Source organism: Egretta garzetta, unplaced genomic scaffold (genome assembly GCF_000687185.1).
Source record: "Egretta garzetta isolate BGI_Z169 unplaced genomic scaffold, ASM68718v1 scaffold94, whole genome shotgun sequence".
Classification (NCBI taxonomy): Eukaryota; Metazoa; Chordata; class Aves; order Pelecaniformes; family Ardeidae; genus Egretta; species Egretta garzetta.
In genome coordinates, this window is record NW_009259683.1 from 3,217,682 (window position 1) to 3,236,073 (window position 18,392).

The window sequence follows — 18,392 nt, forward strand, 5'->3', positions numbered from 1 at the left end:
GCAATCACCTGAGAATTCTTCTCAAGCATTCCTACAAATTAGTTCAGTGGTATTAGAGTAAAATTCCTTATTCTATGTATTGGTTTTAGTTTAGAGTACAGTGTATAGCTCAGCCTATTTTGGTAAGCACAGAGGCTTCATCAGGAAAAGAAATATTATAAGTGAGTCCTTTGAATATACTTATGGTTGAATTTATTTTACATCGGGGGGGGCTACATTTCTTAAACACTCATGCTACATTCTAATTTCAAAATCAGTCATCTAGACTTTTGCATGTCTTTTCCCCATCCACACTTTTTCACATATACATTTTATATGTGGAAAAGTGGTGTGTTAATTTACAGGCTAATCTAATGACAGGGTTGGTGTTTAGGTTTGTGAACACTCAGAAGCATTTTCACTCAAAATGGAAACCCTCATATTTTTATGTGTCTTGATTGAAACTGAAGCGCATAGGCAAAATTATTTCAAACCGAGATTTTGCCTGGAGAATACGCAGACTTTACTCATATATGCGTATACACATATGCAATTGTGATTTTATATGCACAGATCATAGAAGATGCCACTTGATTGTTGTAAATCAGCAATCCAAAAGACACCAGAATTGATAGGGTTTGAGCAACGTGCAGTACAAAATACTCCTGTTCTCTCCAGAAGTTTTTGTTCCTAACTGCAAACCAGTGTGTCTGCCTATCGTACTGCTCAGCAGCTTTCTGCAGGGCTACAGCAGGCTTTGGGTTTGCACCTTGGTGTCAGCGTTCCTTACCTATATCGCAAGGTCAGCGTATGCGCGGGTACTGGATTGGGTTTTACAATTGTGTTTCTTTCCTAACTCAAATAAGCTTAAAGGGGAGAAAACACTGGTTATGCTTAATATATTTTTCTCATGTTGAAAGATAAACAAATGAAATATTTCAGCCTATGTAAGACTTTTGTACTTCTAATGGAAAAGTCTCGCAGTTACTTATCTGCATATATCGCTGATTATTGTAGTGTATAATTTTTTTATTTCATTCATGGCAAAATGTAATATTTTAGGGCACAGTTTTTGAGGCTAAAATGCTACCAAAAAATTTGTACCAAGCAACGCATGCATTCGAAGCGTGCATCTAATGGTAAATGAACTTGAAGCCAGGGATAGAGGGTCAGGTTTGTACTTAAAAGGTTGCTCACCAAGAAGCTGCATCATATTTATTTCAGAAAACTAAAACAACTTGCTCAGAGTGCAATGTTCTTCAACTTTCCAGCCTAATAATTATTTTATAAATATCAGAAGTGCTGTGCACTTAATTCTTTAGCTGAAGGCATTATTTTCAGTTTCTGTGCACTGCTTCGAGCTTGCTCCATTTAATCATTTTAAAAGCTTATTTGGTGTAAATTGAATTTAACACCGTCGTTGCAAGGGCGTTATGTAAAAAGTCCAAAAGAGACGGGCTGTGGCATGGGGGGTGCTGGTACCCGCCGGGGAGCTTCCGAAGGGGAGCAGCGGCTGCATCATCTTAAACTCTGCAGCACCCTCTCTTGACGCCAGGCAGCAATGCCGGGAGCTTCCCTCCCTGGCGCCCCGGGAACCTGTCAAAACACCTCTGACAGAAGAAATCCATCGCTCTGCTCCGTTTTACTTTTTAAAGATCTAGTTTATGCAGTAAAATCTCAATTTGCCGTATGTTTGGGGATTGGTTCTCCTTTTATTTTTAGTTTTTCTCCTCCTACTGCCATTTTGGTCTATCAGCAGACCCGAATCAGAAAGCTTTGGTCGTCTTAGTCTTTTTGTATTTTTTTTTTTTCTTTTTCCTTTGCTGCAGAGATCCTGAAGACTTTCCAAACTGCATATTTGGTGCTGTAGAAATGCAAATTGTCTGCTCTTTTGTAAACCTTTCAATTGTCAGACTGCTCTCTTTCAAAGTAATAGAGGAGCCTGGAATCGCCCATGCTAAAATTAAGAATTTATAACTGTATGGAACAGATGTTTTCATAAACATTTGCTATAATTAATTTCAACTAGGGGATTGAAGGAACAAAGCAGTTTTTCCCTCTTCAAAACTTTATTGCCTTTTCCCCATGCAGCGAACTCAGAAATCTTTGCTTTAATATTGTTAATGAAACAAATTTACTCCTCTGTTTGGTTTTCACTGTGAAAAAGGAAGGCTTAATTTGAACAAGACACCGGCCTGTGGAACAATGGACAGATAGGCTGAATTTCAAACGTCGCGTCTAAGGGATTAAAATGCAGAGCATAAGTCTTTAGGTGCTTGTTTCTGAGACCACAACTCTGTGGTGTCAATTGTCAGAGATTCCTACATATTAGAATAAATTTTATCCAGATCAGTTTGATGCTGTGGAGTAAATGGTATGAAGGAATTTTATGTTTGAAGAGTTGTGAACCTTGGTGTTACAAAAAGCAAAGGAGTCTCGTGGCATTATATATAGTTTTAACGCATAGTAAAATGCTTATTGTATGTTGATTACCCCTTTATACTCACAATAAAGGTCTGCAATCTGTTAAGCATTTTTTTTTTTGTTTGCATTATGTGAGGAACACATTTTGACTAAAATCATTCTTCCATATTTGTATTGTCACTGGTTTGGGGTGGTTTTTTTTTTGGGGGGGGGGGGGGGGGGTTAATGTATATAGTTTAGGACCAGATTTTTGGTGTTATTGTGAAGAAGAAAAAATATCCATGCATTATTGTTCTGATTTCACTAGTTTCCTGTATATCATATAAATATCATTTGAGAAAAAAATGTTTAAAGTTTTAAAATAAGCACAGCTTAATTGTTTTACACCTGAAAGAACCAGTGCAGCTGCAAGGATTTTTTGAGCAAACTAGAATTCCTGACTGATCTGTCATCTATAAAGTGTGCAAAGAAAAATAGGTAGCTGTCATTAAAATTACATTTCAGCTTTCAATAACCATTTAATGAGTAGCGTAATTATATAAGTATGGTACCTCAAGTACTTCACTCAATAATTAAAAATAATCTCATCTTTAAAGTGAAAGCGCTATAATTATTATTTGACTTAACCAGGACCACTGTTATGATCTCCAGTGGCACCTCAGATTGTTCAAAGTGGTTTTGAAAGTATAAATTAAAATTGGATAAATCATTAAATTATTAAGCTTTAAATATGCTGAAAATGAATATAGCATGGAATTTGGAAGTCATGTTATAAGAATTGACAACCTGAGAGTGCAAGCATATATTTGTGTAAAAATTTTCCTTGTCTCTGATCATAAAACACTGCATTCATGATTGGGTGTTTTATATCAACCTGAACTTAAATTTTCACAACTGTTAAATCAATTTTGTTTTTTAACAACATTTTAACCTTTGGTTAGGATACAAAGAAAATATTAAGCAGAGTACAAACTCGTCAGCAGAGAGATCTGTCTCCATTTTGACACTTGTAAGCAGGGGAATGCACCATTTGATTTCCGAAGTGGGATCACTTTTGTCACGAATTCCTAAACTGCCAGCCATCAAACCCTTTCATAGCTGGCACAAGATTGGTAAATTGGTTAGCACTGTATAAATATACCTGCATGCCCACACATAGACATGCGTATGTGTGTATACATACGTACAAAAATATGTATATATGTAAAGGCATTCCTTCACTATCAAAACATATTTTCAAAAGAAAAAGAATCAGAGTTCAATTATTTTTAAAAAGTAGGACTATATCCGTAGAGTAAGGGGGTGTCACTCAAAGCCTCTTGTCTTCGTAGACTTGCAGCTGGTTACGATAGTATCCTACCCCTTCTCTGTTAGGAGTCCTGTGCTGAATTTTTGCATCTTACAGAGAGGTAATGAAGGAGGCGAGTGAAAAATGTCTGATCCTACGTCGTTCTTACATGCTTTTTTACTCTTGTTGAGCACATGCTTCAGCTCAGAGTGCTCGTTGTGCCTGGTGCGTACCCAGAGCATCTTCCCGCTCTTCTTATCGCCTGAAGTGGAAACTGTGCAACGCACCTTGAAAAAGCTCTTCTTCGCGAACGTATTATACTATCCGTATAATAGGCTGTTAAAAAATAAAAATACAAAAATAATGTGCATATTTAAATAAGGCTTCTCCTTGTTACAGTTTCTACACATGGTTTTCAGATAATGTTCAGAAAGTGTGTTTGGCATCCTCCTGATTCTGGGTTCATCTATTTTTGTGATCTCAAACGTGTTCTTACAAGAAAACAGTTGCTGCAAGTGAGAAGCCTGTGTGTTCTGGGTGAATCTAGTACCCTAGTAAATGCACAATTTACAAATCCTTCTCCATGCATCTCTGAAATCTAAAGAAGCCAGCATCTGGAATGTTCTTTTTTGGCTGGTTAGTAAAAAAAAAATCAATTTCAAGTTATGCAAATTGTCTTGAAACAGCCTCCAATAGTGTCCAGTAAGTACCAGGTCCCAGCTACCCAAGTCCCAGCTCCCTTTAGCCCTTTACTAAAATAGGGCAATAGAACGGAATTCTTTCAGGAGAAAAAAAAGAGTGTTCATTCCCAGGAGAGGAAGTTTCTCCAGTTAAAGCAGCAGCAAGAAAGATATGCAGATGATTTTCAGTCCCATTGGAAGGATACTGCCTTATTTTATTATTATATGAAAACCAGTGACTGCTGCAGTGCTGAAAGCTGGGTACCCTAGCCATACTTACTTTGATGCTGGTGCTTGGTATGGTACTGATTGTTTCCCCACTATTTCCTCTGAAAGTGTGATAAGATTTATTTTACTTTTTTTTTTCCTTAGCTTTTTCATTTGAAGTTTGGAAACCTTTTCAGGAGGTGTGGGGCAGGGTTGGTAGAGCATCCTCAAGAGAGCCCTTCACATGTTCGAGTCTCAGAAAGGATCTAAAGATTAGAATAATACTGAACCACTTAGGATTTTTAAAGGAGACCACAAATTCTGTTACCAGCATAATGAATCTTATATTCATAATTGTTCAGTATATGTCCTGATTTTACCAGAAATTTGGATCATTATCACTGAAGAAGATACAAGTAATCTATTTGGTCTACTGGGAGTCCACCATACCTTTCAAAAGGAGGGAGGACTGGAACTTGCCAGGAGGAGAGGTGATCCATTCCCACAGCTTATTGTCATTAGTAAAGCACCTGTCCTGTTTTTTCTCAAATATTGCTGACTCTGAATGCTTACCAGGATTTGCTAGAAAGCCTTTCAGATAACAGTAGGTAAAATTTAGGAAATCTTCTTTTAAGTCAATGAATATTTTGCGCTTTGCTTTATCACTTTTATCACCTTCAGTGAAAGACATCTCAATCATCTTTCAAGATGTATAACAGACATATCTGTCTTAAAGGGGATGGAGCAAGAAAACAACCACAAAAATGCCCACTCCACTAAATCCTGTTTCTCAGAGCTGGATGTACCTAGTCCTATGCAGTTTTGGTATCTGCTGCTAATCATATGATGGAGCAAAAAGCAGCTCTCAAAAAAACCCCCAGCACTAACTTGTATGAACATGAGATTTATGAACAGTGGGTGTACAATTAGGAATGCTAAAGTGTTGCGGCAGTCATTTAAATAAAGGAAATTGTTGTCTTCTGAGAGAGTGCTTCAGAATAAAGCGAGCTACTCTTAAGAGTAGTTTGTGAAGGACAGCTGCAGGGGTGTCCTTCCAAACTCAGTTGATGTAGCAGACCAACTGTTCCTTGTGGGATCCTGATGAAAGAAAAGCTTTTATCACCTAGATTCTGGTTTTCTTTGCAGAGTCCTCTTGACTCTTCAAGCAGGGCAAATGGTTTAGCTGAAAGATGATAAAGGCCTTGCATTTTTTGAGATATTCTTAAACCTCATTCTTCAGAAAGGAAGAAGATCATGTTGCCATTCTTGAAAAGAGTCTCAAAAGATATTTTTCAGCATATGAATTTTACGCTGTGAATGGGTTTTCTTTTTCAGTCTGACCAGTGTGTTAGGTGAATGCTTAGGAGTTGTCTATGTATAAATAAAGTGTGGTAGTGCATTCAGGACCCATTTTGGTATGCTGTGTCCCTGCAAACAGTTGCCCAAAGTGGCTGCACTTAGCCGTATGGCTTTAAAAGAGACTGAACATAGTTCAGTCATTTCTCTGAAGGCTCAGGATCAGATGTGGAGACGGATAATATATGAGAAAGCGTATTACTTAAAATTGTCCCAATATGGGAGACTATTTTCCAAGATACAAGAAAAAAAGGAACAGATGGTTATTAATAACGGGAGGGTCGGCTCCTGGATGAAATATCTGGTGTTGTTAATTTAGTTAAATTTAGTAAACAATAAGCAGATTGATTAAGTAGGATTTCCATTTTCAAAATAAATTGAGAGCGCTAATTAGTGAAATCAACTGGACTGAGCAATTTTAGACTAAAATGTAGTAGAGGTTTGGGATTTATTTTAGATAAAGGTGCAAAAGTTAATAAAAAAATGCATTCCGAAATAGATGAGAAAAAACACTTGGAAGGAAAGTTCTATGCCAAATGAATGATTAAGTATTTTTAAGAAATGTTTGGAGTAAGCAAAGATCCTGAAAGAAACAGAAAAACAGCTTGACCTGCAAAGATGGCTACCTCCTGGACATCAGAAAGTCTGGGGTTATAGAGACAATTAGCAAAAGTTAAGTTGAATTAGGTCATAAGAAGGGAATTTGAATTAACAAGAAAGTATTACTTGACTATGTAAAGAAGCTTTCTAAGGAAGAAAGCTAGAACCATTGTGCAGTGCAAATGGACAAATGATATTAAATGTAATCCAGGTATGGTCTAAACCGGAAAAGTTTTAAATTTCAGTAAAAACAAAATTTCAGGCAAAGGCCTGAAAATAAATAAGATAAAAGGGGTTGTTGGGTAGATATTATAAATTAGCACATACAATAAAGACTAAAGCATCTGACTTGCAGAGTAAATGTCTTTCAAGAATACTGACAAATATGGCTGCATGGAATAATTTTTTAGTCTTCTAGTTCATGGCTGATAGTATGAGGGGAAATGTAGTACCTGTACTTAGAGTAGGAGGAAAAAAAAGGTGATAGCAAAGCAGCTATATAGATTGACTATTACCTTTAGAAAAGTTTTTAAGGAAGAAGAGAGAGAAGAAAAGCAAATTGCATAACTTTTAGTGTGGGTGTTTTGTTCATTGGGAGATTGTGCCCAGCTAACCTGCTAGCCTTTCAAAATATACCTTAAGGAAATACATTACGTCTGCCTGGACCTCGGTAAACCATCTGACGTAGTGCCACAGGAGATGTTATGAAATAGAAAGGATGGGCATTACTGAAGTATAGTAGTCGAGACAAATAGAGAAATGCAGATTTTAATGAAAGAATTATTTTTAGTGGAGTTTGTGGTGGAACTGATTGTATTCAATATTTTCATTTGTTGTCTTGCCACAAAGTGAGACAGTGCCCTGATGGACTTTTATGAAGAAATAATATTAGAAAGCGGTACCCAGTGCAAGCACAAATAGAGTATTCAGGTTGGACTGGTCCTTTCTGAGAAAAAGAGGACTAGAAACAGCATGAAATAGTCTGAAATACAGTATTGTACTAGCAAGAATTTTTACTCTACACTGCAAAACTTCTTCTTGTAAATAAAAATGGAGAGTAAACATCTAAGAGTGTTGGTTAAGGATGGCTGTGAAACTGCAAGATGGTGTGGTGTGACTATAGACTGTATTGAGCAAGATTAAACTTTTTGTATGCTGTCTGCAGCTCCTTTCCCTTATTTTCCATGTGCAAGAAGGACTGATTTAAACAAAACAGGTAATAAGGAGCCTCATTTAGGAAAAAGACTGAAAGAACTTGATTTTGGTAAGCAGAACAGAGGACACAAAGCTGCGCAATGCTATCTGTAAATGAATTAAGGAACTACACAGGGACATAGAAGAATTATCAAGCTAAATGACAGGTTGGGCAAGAATAAATAGTATAAATCAGGACATGAATAAATTTGCTTTGAAAAATAGATGATTCTTCCTGGCTTTTAACAGTCCTTCAGTAGAAGTAGTTATTAAAGAGAGGAGGTTTTCCTTTTAATCCTTGGTTTCTGTGAATGTCACTGTTCTCTGTATAAACAGCCCACAGGATGTAAACCAAGATGTTTTGCAGATGTGTTACTTTGGTAGTTTCAGAGAAGCTTTGAACTTGTGCGATGACAAAAAATACCTGGTGTCATACAGTCAGCTTGAAATTCTTAACAAAATAGGTGACTTCTACATTCTTTGTCTTAATGTTAGTAAAACCAAACTCATCTATTTATATGGTATACCTCTGTAGCCTTATACAAGTAAAATTGTGTGTAATAAGTTGAGAAGGGCCTCAATCAAAACTTCAAGTGAAATTAAATCTCAGATTTTCAGAACATTCAGACTCCAATTTGAACGTGGAGGCCAGTTGTCTCTCTTGCCAGCTGTAAGAATTGGAAGATGTAAAGTTGAGACTTAACGATGTAAGTCTTGTTGTAACCTGAAGTTACCATATATGGTAAAATCAATTGCAATTCTCATCGATACTGTGTTGTTTATTACCAGGGTTTGTCTTTACCAAAGGTGGTTTATTTTTGTTTTAGGAGGATCAAATGAAAATGGGAGCACACACCACACCTCAGATTCTGGTGGAACATTTATTTCTTACAGGTTGGTAATTTTTTATATTTATTTTCTAATTTTAAAGAGTTTGAATATGATAAGCAGCATAATTATTTAAATCAAAAGTACTGGTCTATATATTTTAACAGAATTGTATAATCTAAATTGCAACAGTCAGTAGACTAAACTACATGAAGGATTTAATTAAGGAATGATCTGAAAAGTTGTTTTCTGGGTTATATTTTCTTTGAGAAGGCTGTTCAGAATGCTTAAATATCGAAAGCACAGGATGTTTAAAAGCCTAAATATTTTTAAGGGGGGGTGGTGGTGGTGGTGTCAGGTTTTTTTCTCCAAAGTATGCAATGAAGTAAAAATTCTCACCTAAACTCATAGCAGTTAAGTTAAACGTTGTTGAAATCTTTAACTCACAAGGGATCATCTTTCTGATCTCCAAAGTAACTGGATCTATGGACCACGTGGAACTCATTTTTGCTCGTTATTTCAGGTCAAAAACCAAAGCCAGGATTTGTTAAATTTGAGGTTTTCTGACAGGAAAATAATATTTCTTTTCTGTTGGTAGTAAACACCAGTTAAAGGAACATGACGCTAAGCAACTTTTTGCAGTGCTGTCACTGAGCTTGAGTCTTGCTTGGGTACATACCAGAGGGTGTCTTGTACTTGCACAGAAAGGTAACCAGCAGATGCGTAGTTTCATCTTTCAGCCGGCAAAATACTGCCTCTGCTACAAATGCTAAATATTTGTCCTTGTGACTGGTAAATTAATAGTTAAGATTTGTGCTAAACCAGAATGACTGCATCTGATTTTGATGCTTAAGTGTGGTAAAATAAAACAAGCTTACCACGTGATTGTTTTGGATTAATTTATTGAACTATGACGGATGGCATCTTTTTCATTTTTTTGTTTGTAGTCTACTGGAGTCTGTACTTCAAAGAGGTATAGGCAGGCAGGCAGGAGGAACCTGCCTGTTCGCCTTGTCCGGGTTGCAGCCATCTGGGTGGGGAATATTGCACCGTCTTGCAGGGAGCAAGCTGTGCTGGGCACAAGGAGCCTTCAGGTGTGGGGTGGCAGGGAGGGATGCAACGCCTGGAGAACCTGGGGCAGGCTGGAGAGTGAGAGATTGCTGAGGAGAGCAAAGAGCAAACAGCCTGGTCTTGAGGATGTTGAAAAGAAAGACTTTTTGGAAGGACCTAGAGGGAACAGCAAAGAGTTTGTTGCGATTCAAACACCCAGAGGAAGCTTCTGGACTGAGAGCAAGGTTGGAAAAAAGGGTGTGCCTGCACGGACGCAGTGGGACAGGGGAGGTTTGATTTACAAATCCTTCCAATTTTCTGTATTCTAGGAAGTCTGCTCTAACGAAACCTACTTTGTGATGATATAAAACCCTTCGAGGGTAGTTAGCATGTTCACTTTGAGAAAAATACATTAGCAGATCCATGCCAGGGCTCTGCCTGACTTGATTTCTTGTCATATTTGTGTTCTCTAATGCATGCAACATGCTATCTAAGTTAAAAGTAAGGCTCAAAAATACCACCCAGAATAATCTTCATGGTTTTTAGGTGAGAAGCATATGTAGATACAGAGATCGTGAAGCAGTCTCTGAAAAATAAGCAAGCTAGAATTAAGTCAGATCAGCAAAAGGAAGGAGTTCAGAGCTTGCTCTGCCATTAATTCCAGGACACTTATACCTGAAAGTCATTAACTCAAGAGCCCCGGATGTTGTACCTGCCAAGGTAAAGCTTGAAGAAGAAGCCAGCTTCAGCTTGGCTCTGGTTCCACAAGAGCGTAAGCTGGGGTCTGACCCTTTTTTCCTACCCCTTCTCCACTCATCCAGTGGCACTCATCTCTCAGTGAGCCAGTCTGGGGCACTAAACTAGCCCAGGCTAAACTATAATGAATCCTCAGGCATCTTTAATGCTTCACAAATAAGAGGAGGTTAAAGCTGGCCTTTGCATCTCCGTATTCCTTAGTCCAAAGTGCATATAATAAATATTACGTTGGCTATGACTTCCACTGAATAATAATGGTATTCTGTCTGAGAGGATTACAGCCCAACTTATAAAACTGAAGTTAATTAATATTTTAAAAGCAGTCCCATATACCATTGCCAGAGTATTATTGTGGTAATTAGAGGCAAGATAATAAAGCAAGATAGTACCGTGTATATATATATATGTGTGTGTGTGTGTGTGTGTGTGTGTGTGTGTGTGTATACTCATATATATATAAAAGAAACCTCTGACTTTTAATAGTTGGCAAGGTAGCACTGTTATTAAGTAGTATTACAATGTTTAAGGTGTGAAGTGATTATTTTCTGTTCAGTGGCAAGTAACTCCCATCATATAATGAGACTGGCTGTAAATTTGCTGGTTGGATTGAATATTGTGTTGATAGTTATAGTTCTGTGCTGCATATTAAGTAAAAACCTCATGAAAGACAAAAAGTGAATCTTAAACTACCTTGAAAGGTAATGATGGTAAATGGTTGTTATTTCTTTAAGGACTCACTAGAGATTTGGACTTATTTTAGGATACTGTCAAAGAATAGTGTTTCACTAAGTTAGTAATTTGATAAAACTGATGATAGTCTTATTTACTCAATGTGTTTCAGTCTATTGTATTTTAAAGAGACTGGCTAGTGAATTTTTGCCCTAAAGGAGGCAACAGCATCTTTGGATCATGGTAGATGTCATGCTTGCGAAGGCTAATACATGCAAAATTCTACTGGGAGTTTTTACTGAAACAAAAGCTGCTTTACGTTTTATCAATAGCAGTCTCTTTACATTTTATTTAGGAGAAGAGGCAACTCCAAATGTTTAAAAATATTTGACTGTGAATGTGTTTTGCTATTAAAGTGGTCTTAAGAGCATATTGGTTTTACCACAATAAAAAACCCCCATGGAGCTGGGGGTGTTACTGGATTCCAAAACTTTCTATTTTAAAGGAGAATTTTACACTATCTAGTGCAAGACTCTTAGTGTGTGTGTATTTATTAATAAAGGATGTCACATCATTATCCTTCTATATATTTATAATGCTCTGAAACTATTTCTGTGGTTTTATTTTTACTATGATGGAGCCACCTTGGAGTTTGTGGCTCTTGCTTGTGTTGATCACGGCACAGATTTAATGCTGCTTATGTTCACATAGTGAGCATTTCCCTTTAGGCCATAAACTTCGTAAGTAATGTAAGTGAAAAGCACATGTGACTGGCACATATTTCTAAATATTCTGTGAGTTTGTGAATGCATCCTGTCAGGTCACAGACAATTTTCTAGTTGGTCTTCAGTCTCTGATGGAAGTATTCTTTGTGTCCTTGCCAAGAAGCTTTACTTATAAGAAATTTAAGAAAATTATTTCCTAGAACCATGCCATCAAAATTTGAAGTTCACTATTAGAAAAATTTGAACAAGGATTTGGACATATAGTAACTGTCATCTTCAAAACATAAGAAACTTGAGGAAAATATTAGAGCTCCTCTCTACTGTATTATTTTATTGCTATGGTTAAAGCCTTTTCTGGATGTGCAAATTGGACAGACTTCACCAAAAGGAGAAGAAAAATAAGTGTGGGTCTCTAGTTTCAGTATCTGCAATGCAGTGCCACTGGAAAGTAGAAATACTGTCTTTCTCCTGCCTTCCCAAGGGCAGCTGACCTTCTCCTCGCCAAAGAGGTGAACCCCTTGCCAGCACATATGACTACAGACTATTACATTAATCTGTTTAGCCTCAGTACCAGCTGCTTGCATGTTTTTAATTATCTTATTAGATGGTATAACAGTGACCTATGAAATAAAATGAAGGTGAGTATTTTTTAACTTTATTTTACAGGCTATTTTTCTAAATATATTTTAATGACCTAATTATGACTTTTAGGGAGAGCCATTGATGCAGACATTCAATTTGGCTGATAGAATCTAACATCTCAAGGACACCTATTTTCTTCCAAGGTGGATTCATACATTAATACTGCTTCTAATAAATATATAGCCTAAAAAAAGCTCACTTTTCATACTTGTGTTGTTAACTTACTTTATGATTCAGAGACCCATGACTACTATGCTGGATAATTTCTTAATACATCTCTGCACTTGTATGTAAGTTTAATTTCTACTCTATGTATCAAGATAAAGTTCTTTCCTGTGTGGCTTATACTTGATGACAAATGATGGTCGCTTAAAGTTGTGGATTATGTCGACAATGTATATTACTTCTTGTGCTGATATTTCAAATAGGCAGAAGATCTAGTATAAGAAAGACTTCCGTATTCTGTTTTTTCCCCCTGACTTCTTGCAGATTCTGCTTACCAGATGTTTTCTTTCTTACTGCAAAAAGGCAATGTGGTCCTGCTGGCTGAGGCATGTTTCTTGTGTGCCAGCCAACAACTGCAGGACTGATACTGAGCATACAGAAGAAAGACGGCAAGGGGTGCAAGCTGTTCCTCCCTGTTTCTACACCCTTCCAAAAGTGGATAGTGAAACTAGTTTAATTCCTCTTTGACCTATGGCTTTTCTTGTAGCTAAGCTGCCTTATATGTTAAATGTAGTGTGAAGATCTAGGCAACTTACATACCTCCACCTTGTGGAAAACTCCTGTTTTAATCTGTTAGGAAGCAGCCTGTTCCCATCTACACAAGCCTGTTTAGTCTTGTTCAAACACAAGTGGTGTTTCCTTATTGTTTACTTTTAAGCCACCCCTGTGCATTTATAACCTATTTTTCCTAACTTTGTCCACTATGTGTCCACACATAATAAAGAGCTGTAAAGAACAAGCTTGTTTCTATTGGGGCTTTCAAATGTTTTGAGATATAAATGTTTGGGAATGGAAGGTGGTGAAGCAGTGAAGTGGCACTGCTGATCTGTAAGGAGAATTCTCAGTGCTTGCATCCTTTCTCTTTCCACAAGGAAGCAGTAAAGCTGGCATCCATGTTTGTTTTGCCTTACATAGAAGCGTTTGCTAGACACCATCCTCATTGGTGTCATTTATGTGCAAAGAGACCTTCTCAGTACAAGTTAATTTTGTCTGAGAGCCTGTAAACTCTCTCCTTGAATTTCATGATTCTTCTGAAGGATTATGTGCTTGTAATCTTTCTCTGGATGTGGTAGTCCATACCAGTACTCTCATTTTGTCTCCATTTGTGAAGAAGTTAGCAATTCCATCTTGCAAATCTCTCATTTCCAAGAGAAGGTGACTCTGCACTGATCACAGGTTTCCTCCAACAGTTTTTTTTTGTCCAAATCCGAGAAGATCATTGTCATACCTACCAAGACCTTAGAAGATTTCTCATTTTCTCTGAATTCTTTCAAAATTACTTTCCTTTCTTTCCCTGTTTAAGGACCCTTATATACATTTTCCATCTCTGTCTAGTCAAACTTCTTTTATTGACTTCTTCCTACCACAGATGATCCACTGTGCACTCCTTGCCTGGTGTCCTAAGGAATTTGCAAAGGATGTCATAAGACAAGGAACAATAAGTTGTGAACTGAAACTCTATATGCATATACTTTTTCTGAGATCCAAACATTTCAACAAATATAAATTGTGGATTTCTTGTAACTTTTCCTGCAGAAATTATGTTACTTTCTAAAGGGGTTGAAACAGTAATATAGGTTTGCTTTCTTTTTGTATATGGTGTGATCCCTTAGAAAATAGGGGAAAGCAAATCTAACAAATTTACTTAAAAGCCTGAGATGCTCTGAACAGAGAATCAGAAAGGAAAGACTGAGTACTAGCACCTTGTATTGGCAGAATGCTTCCTGACGGATTGGTAGCAAAAAGGAAAGATTTAGTACATGAAGAGAGGCCATGGAAGGGAGAATCATACTTTAGAAAGTGAAAAATTTGGTTTACTTTTTATTTATTCTGTTGCACATGAAAATTAGCATGTATATCACTGACACCGTATTCAGCTAATTTCATATTTTCCCTTACTAATGTTTTAAGTGTTTTTCATTATGGGTTTCCTTTACTTTTTCACTGTCAATAATCTTTGAACAATCATGGCAGTTGGGAGAGGTGACTGAGGACTGGAGGGAAGCAAAAGTCAATCCTATATTCAAGGAAGTTCAGAAGGAGGAATCAGGGAACTACAGGCCAGTCATCTTCACGTTGATCCCTGGGAAAGTTATGAAGCAGCTAATCCTAGGAACTGTTTCTAGGCACATGAAGGATGAGGAGGTTCATCAGGAGTAGTCAGCATGGCTTCATTGAGGGGAAGTCATGCTTGACCAACTTGATAACCTTCAATGATGAAATGAGTGGCCTGGTAGATGAGGGGAGAGCAGTGGATGTTGTCAGCCTGGACTTCAGGAACGCCTTTGACACTGTCTGTGATAAGATCCTCATAGACAAGCTGTTGATGTATGGGCTGGATAAGCAGACAGTGAGGTGGGTTGAAAAATGGCTCAAAGGGTTGTGATCAGTGGCACGAAATCTAGACAGCTGGTAACTAGTGGTGTACCCCAGGTGTCAATACTAGGTCCAGTCATGTTTGACATCTTCATTAATGATTTTGATGATGGGGCAGAGTGTACCCTCAATAAGCACCAATATATGCTGGGAGATGGAAAGCAGCTTGGCAGAAAAGGACCTGGGGGTCCTAGTGGACATCAAGTTGAACATAAGCCATCAGTGCACCCTTGCCACACAGAAGGCTGATAGTATCCTGGACTGTATTAGAAGGAGTGATCCTTCCCCTCTACTCCACACCTGGAGTACTGTGTCCAGTTCTGGACTCCCCAGTACAAGAGAGACATGGAGCTACTGGAGGGAGTCCAGGGAAGAGCCACAAAGATGATGAAGGGACTGGAGCATTTCTCCTGTGAGGAAAGGCCAAGGCCTGGGACTGTTCAGCCTGTAGAAGATAAGGCTCAGGGTGGATCTTATCAAAGTCTGTAAGTATCTGAATGGAGGGTATAAAGGAGGCAGAACAAGGCTCTTTTCAGTGGTGCCCAACAGGAAGGTCAGAAGTAATGGGCACAAGCTGAAACACAGGAGGCTCCATCTGAATATCAGTAAACACTTTTTTTTACTGTACGGGTGTCCGAGCACTGGCATAGGTTGCCCAGAGAAGTTGTGACGTCACTCTCCTTGGAGTGTATTTAAAAGCCACTGGCTCAACCAGCTGTAGGTGGCCCTGCTTGAGTGGGAGTGTTGGACCAGATGACCTGCAGAGGTCCCGTCCAACCTCAACCATTCCGTGATTCTGTAAACCCTATTATTCAAAATCATAAAAATTGAATACCTTGTTCTAAATCAGAAGGAGGAAACATCTGTGGCATGAGCAGAGGAAAGAAGGTCTCTCTGAGTGAAAAACACGATTTTCTAAGCAAAGATTCAGTATTAGGCTGGATAGCATAAGCAGCATAGCATTTGAGGTCAGGAATGTCAGGTTAGAAAAAATTTCAGAAGAATTTTGTTCGTTCTTCTTTTTTTTTTTTAAATGTGTATTTTCCTTTTCCTATTTTCCTATTTTTGTAAGCACTGTTAGTCCCTCAGTAAACTTGACAAAAAAGAAAGGAACCCAATATAAATGAAATAAATTGAAATATAATTGAAATAAATGTAAAAAGCAAAGACTTGCTTTTAGTAAGACTAGGTGGTTTTTAGTGATGGTAATAAAACCTAGTCAGTTCAAGAGATTAAAATTATATCATGAAATCACTTACTCATTTTCTTATGCCATGGTATGCAAAATGGACGGATTATACAAAGCTAAGATGGAATTAAAAATATTAACTAGAATTTTGCATTTGTCATCCTGTGCCTCACAAAATCACCTGAGTTTTGAAATCAGGTGCACATTTTTAAATATTGTCATGTTGCCAGTTCTAGACCTGTTCTAGCTTGTCAGGTGCAAGTACAGAAACATTTTGAAGCATATTCCTGCAAAAAAATATCTCCAGTCTCCCTTTCACATCCATTTTTTAGTTTCATGGTTTGTAGAGCTGTAGCTTTTAACTTCTGTTATGTACTACAGGAAGCTCTAACTTTTTCTTAAAGAATGCATGTCTGTTCATATAACGAGGCTGCATGCATGTGAACACACAAAATTCACAGAACTCTGGCTAGCTGTGGGTATGAATTAGCAGAAGGGGAAAATAGCAAATGTGGTGGCGGAAATACCAGTTAGGAGGAAGCATCAGATACAGTCTCTCTGCAGCCTGCATCATGACTGAAAAGGTGGAGGCCACTAACATTAAGTGTTTGGAAGTTTACTGGGTCTCTCCCTCACTGTACATTTGTGTCTCTCCCTTTGCTATGGAGGAAGATTAGGCACCTTGTTTAAACTGGGAGCCCAGTGTTTAGATGACAGGTTCTCGGTGGGATGAGAAGGCCTGCCTTGCCCAGGGAACTCTAGTCAGGACAAGGAAAGTTCTGCCTGTACACGCAAAGGATTTCAGAGGTGTTGGGGGATTCAAACTAGAAAACCTTGACTCTGCAACTGGCAAATCAGTTAAAATAACAGAAATTAAAATAACTGAACATAATATCTAAATTTCGTTTCGCCATTCTTTAAATGTGCACGTAAAGTAATGAGTAGAGGAGAACGAGATGATGAAACTTAGACTTTGAAATGACTGTAACAAGAATTCTTCTACAAAAGCTAACCAGTTACAGGGTTGGAAGTTAGGTGTTCTCCCATGGCCAGACCTGACTCTTTGGCTGAGAACCACCGAGGCGAAGTGGACAATTTGGAGTATGGAGAAAGGTATCTCGGGGTTCTGCCTCAGATCCCGTGCTGTTAGGAGAGGTGCGGGCAAAGCGTTCCGCTGCCAGTGCAGCCTTATTTCAGTTCTCCTGACTGCACTATACACACGCCAGTAGCTTAAAAAGCACAGCTAGCTCATAACCTGAAGGTCTTGCTGGAATGTTTACTTTAAGAAAGTGATTTTGCCTTTCTTCTTGTAAACCTTTTTAACTGTATGTTGGCCAAAAGTGAAGGAAACCTGAACTGTTTGGAAAAATCTGGCCCTTGAATGTTAAGCCTCCCAGCAGCGCAGCCATGCATATTCACACTTCCATGGCTGTTAACTCTGCCTCATATCCTGAGGCAGGGGTTTGAGAAACAGAGGAAAATACATATATTTTCCAAGCAGATTGATAAGCCTTCACATTAAGGCTGTCAAGTGGATTTTAAGGGCAGCAAATAAAAATCCATGCGTTTCAGAAATGGTTTTGTTTTAGAAACTTACTGCTTATTACTTGATACTACCTTTCAATTGTTTTTTCCCCCCTGTTTTTATAGAATTAACTCTGTTTTCATTACATTCCTGGCTGTTGCCTCACTTTTTTTCTCAAATGTTCATTTTATGGCATAATAAATAATACAAACTATGCGTGTTTCTTGGATTTATGCAGTATGTTTGAAAAGAACTGTTGCCTCTATTTAAATATAGATACTACATTCACTTATTGATGTTCCTATCAATGAAGACCTCATAGTGCAAAACGTATGACACAATAATTCGAGAATTCATTTTCTTTCTGACAGCCTGTTCAGTAGCCTGTTGCTTCATTGGGTGCCTCTGGGGAACTGATCTGGGGTCTCAGCATTTTAAAAAGCACATTGTGAAGATTAACAAAAAACGGTATGAAAAAGTGAAATTGGCTTTTCAGGAAGCATGCACACCATTTTGGTTTAGATGATTTTGCCACTACTAGCAGCACTGTTCAAGAGTTTTCTTTGGATCTCTATGAGACTATCCATTTTATCCTTCAATATTGGTCTAGAGGGTAGAATAAGCTCGAGATTTAGATTGAAATCTCAAATATGTATGCAAATGTTCACACCTTTCAATA

At 37.9% G+C, this 18,392-nt stretch overlaps 1 protein-coding gene across 1 annotated transcript in view; it reads left to right on the top strand.

Moving 5' to 3' along the window:
• Nucleotides 1–18,392, top strand: part of TBC1D5 (TBC1 domain family member 5) — a 294,668-nt gene that overhangs the window by 122,887 nt on the left and 153,389 nt on the right. The window contains 1 exon segment of the mRNA XM_035894107.1: nt 8,556–8,622. Coding sequence (XP_035750000.1) covers nt 8,556–8,622 — 67 coding nt within the window.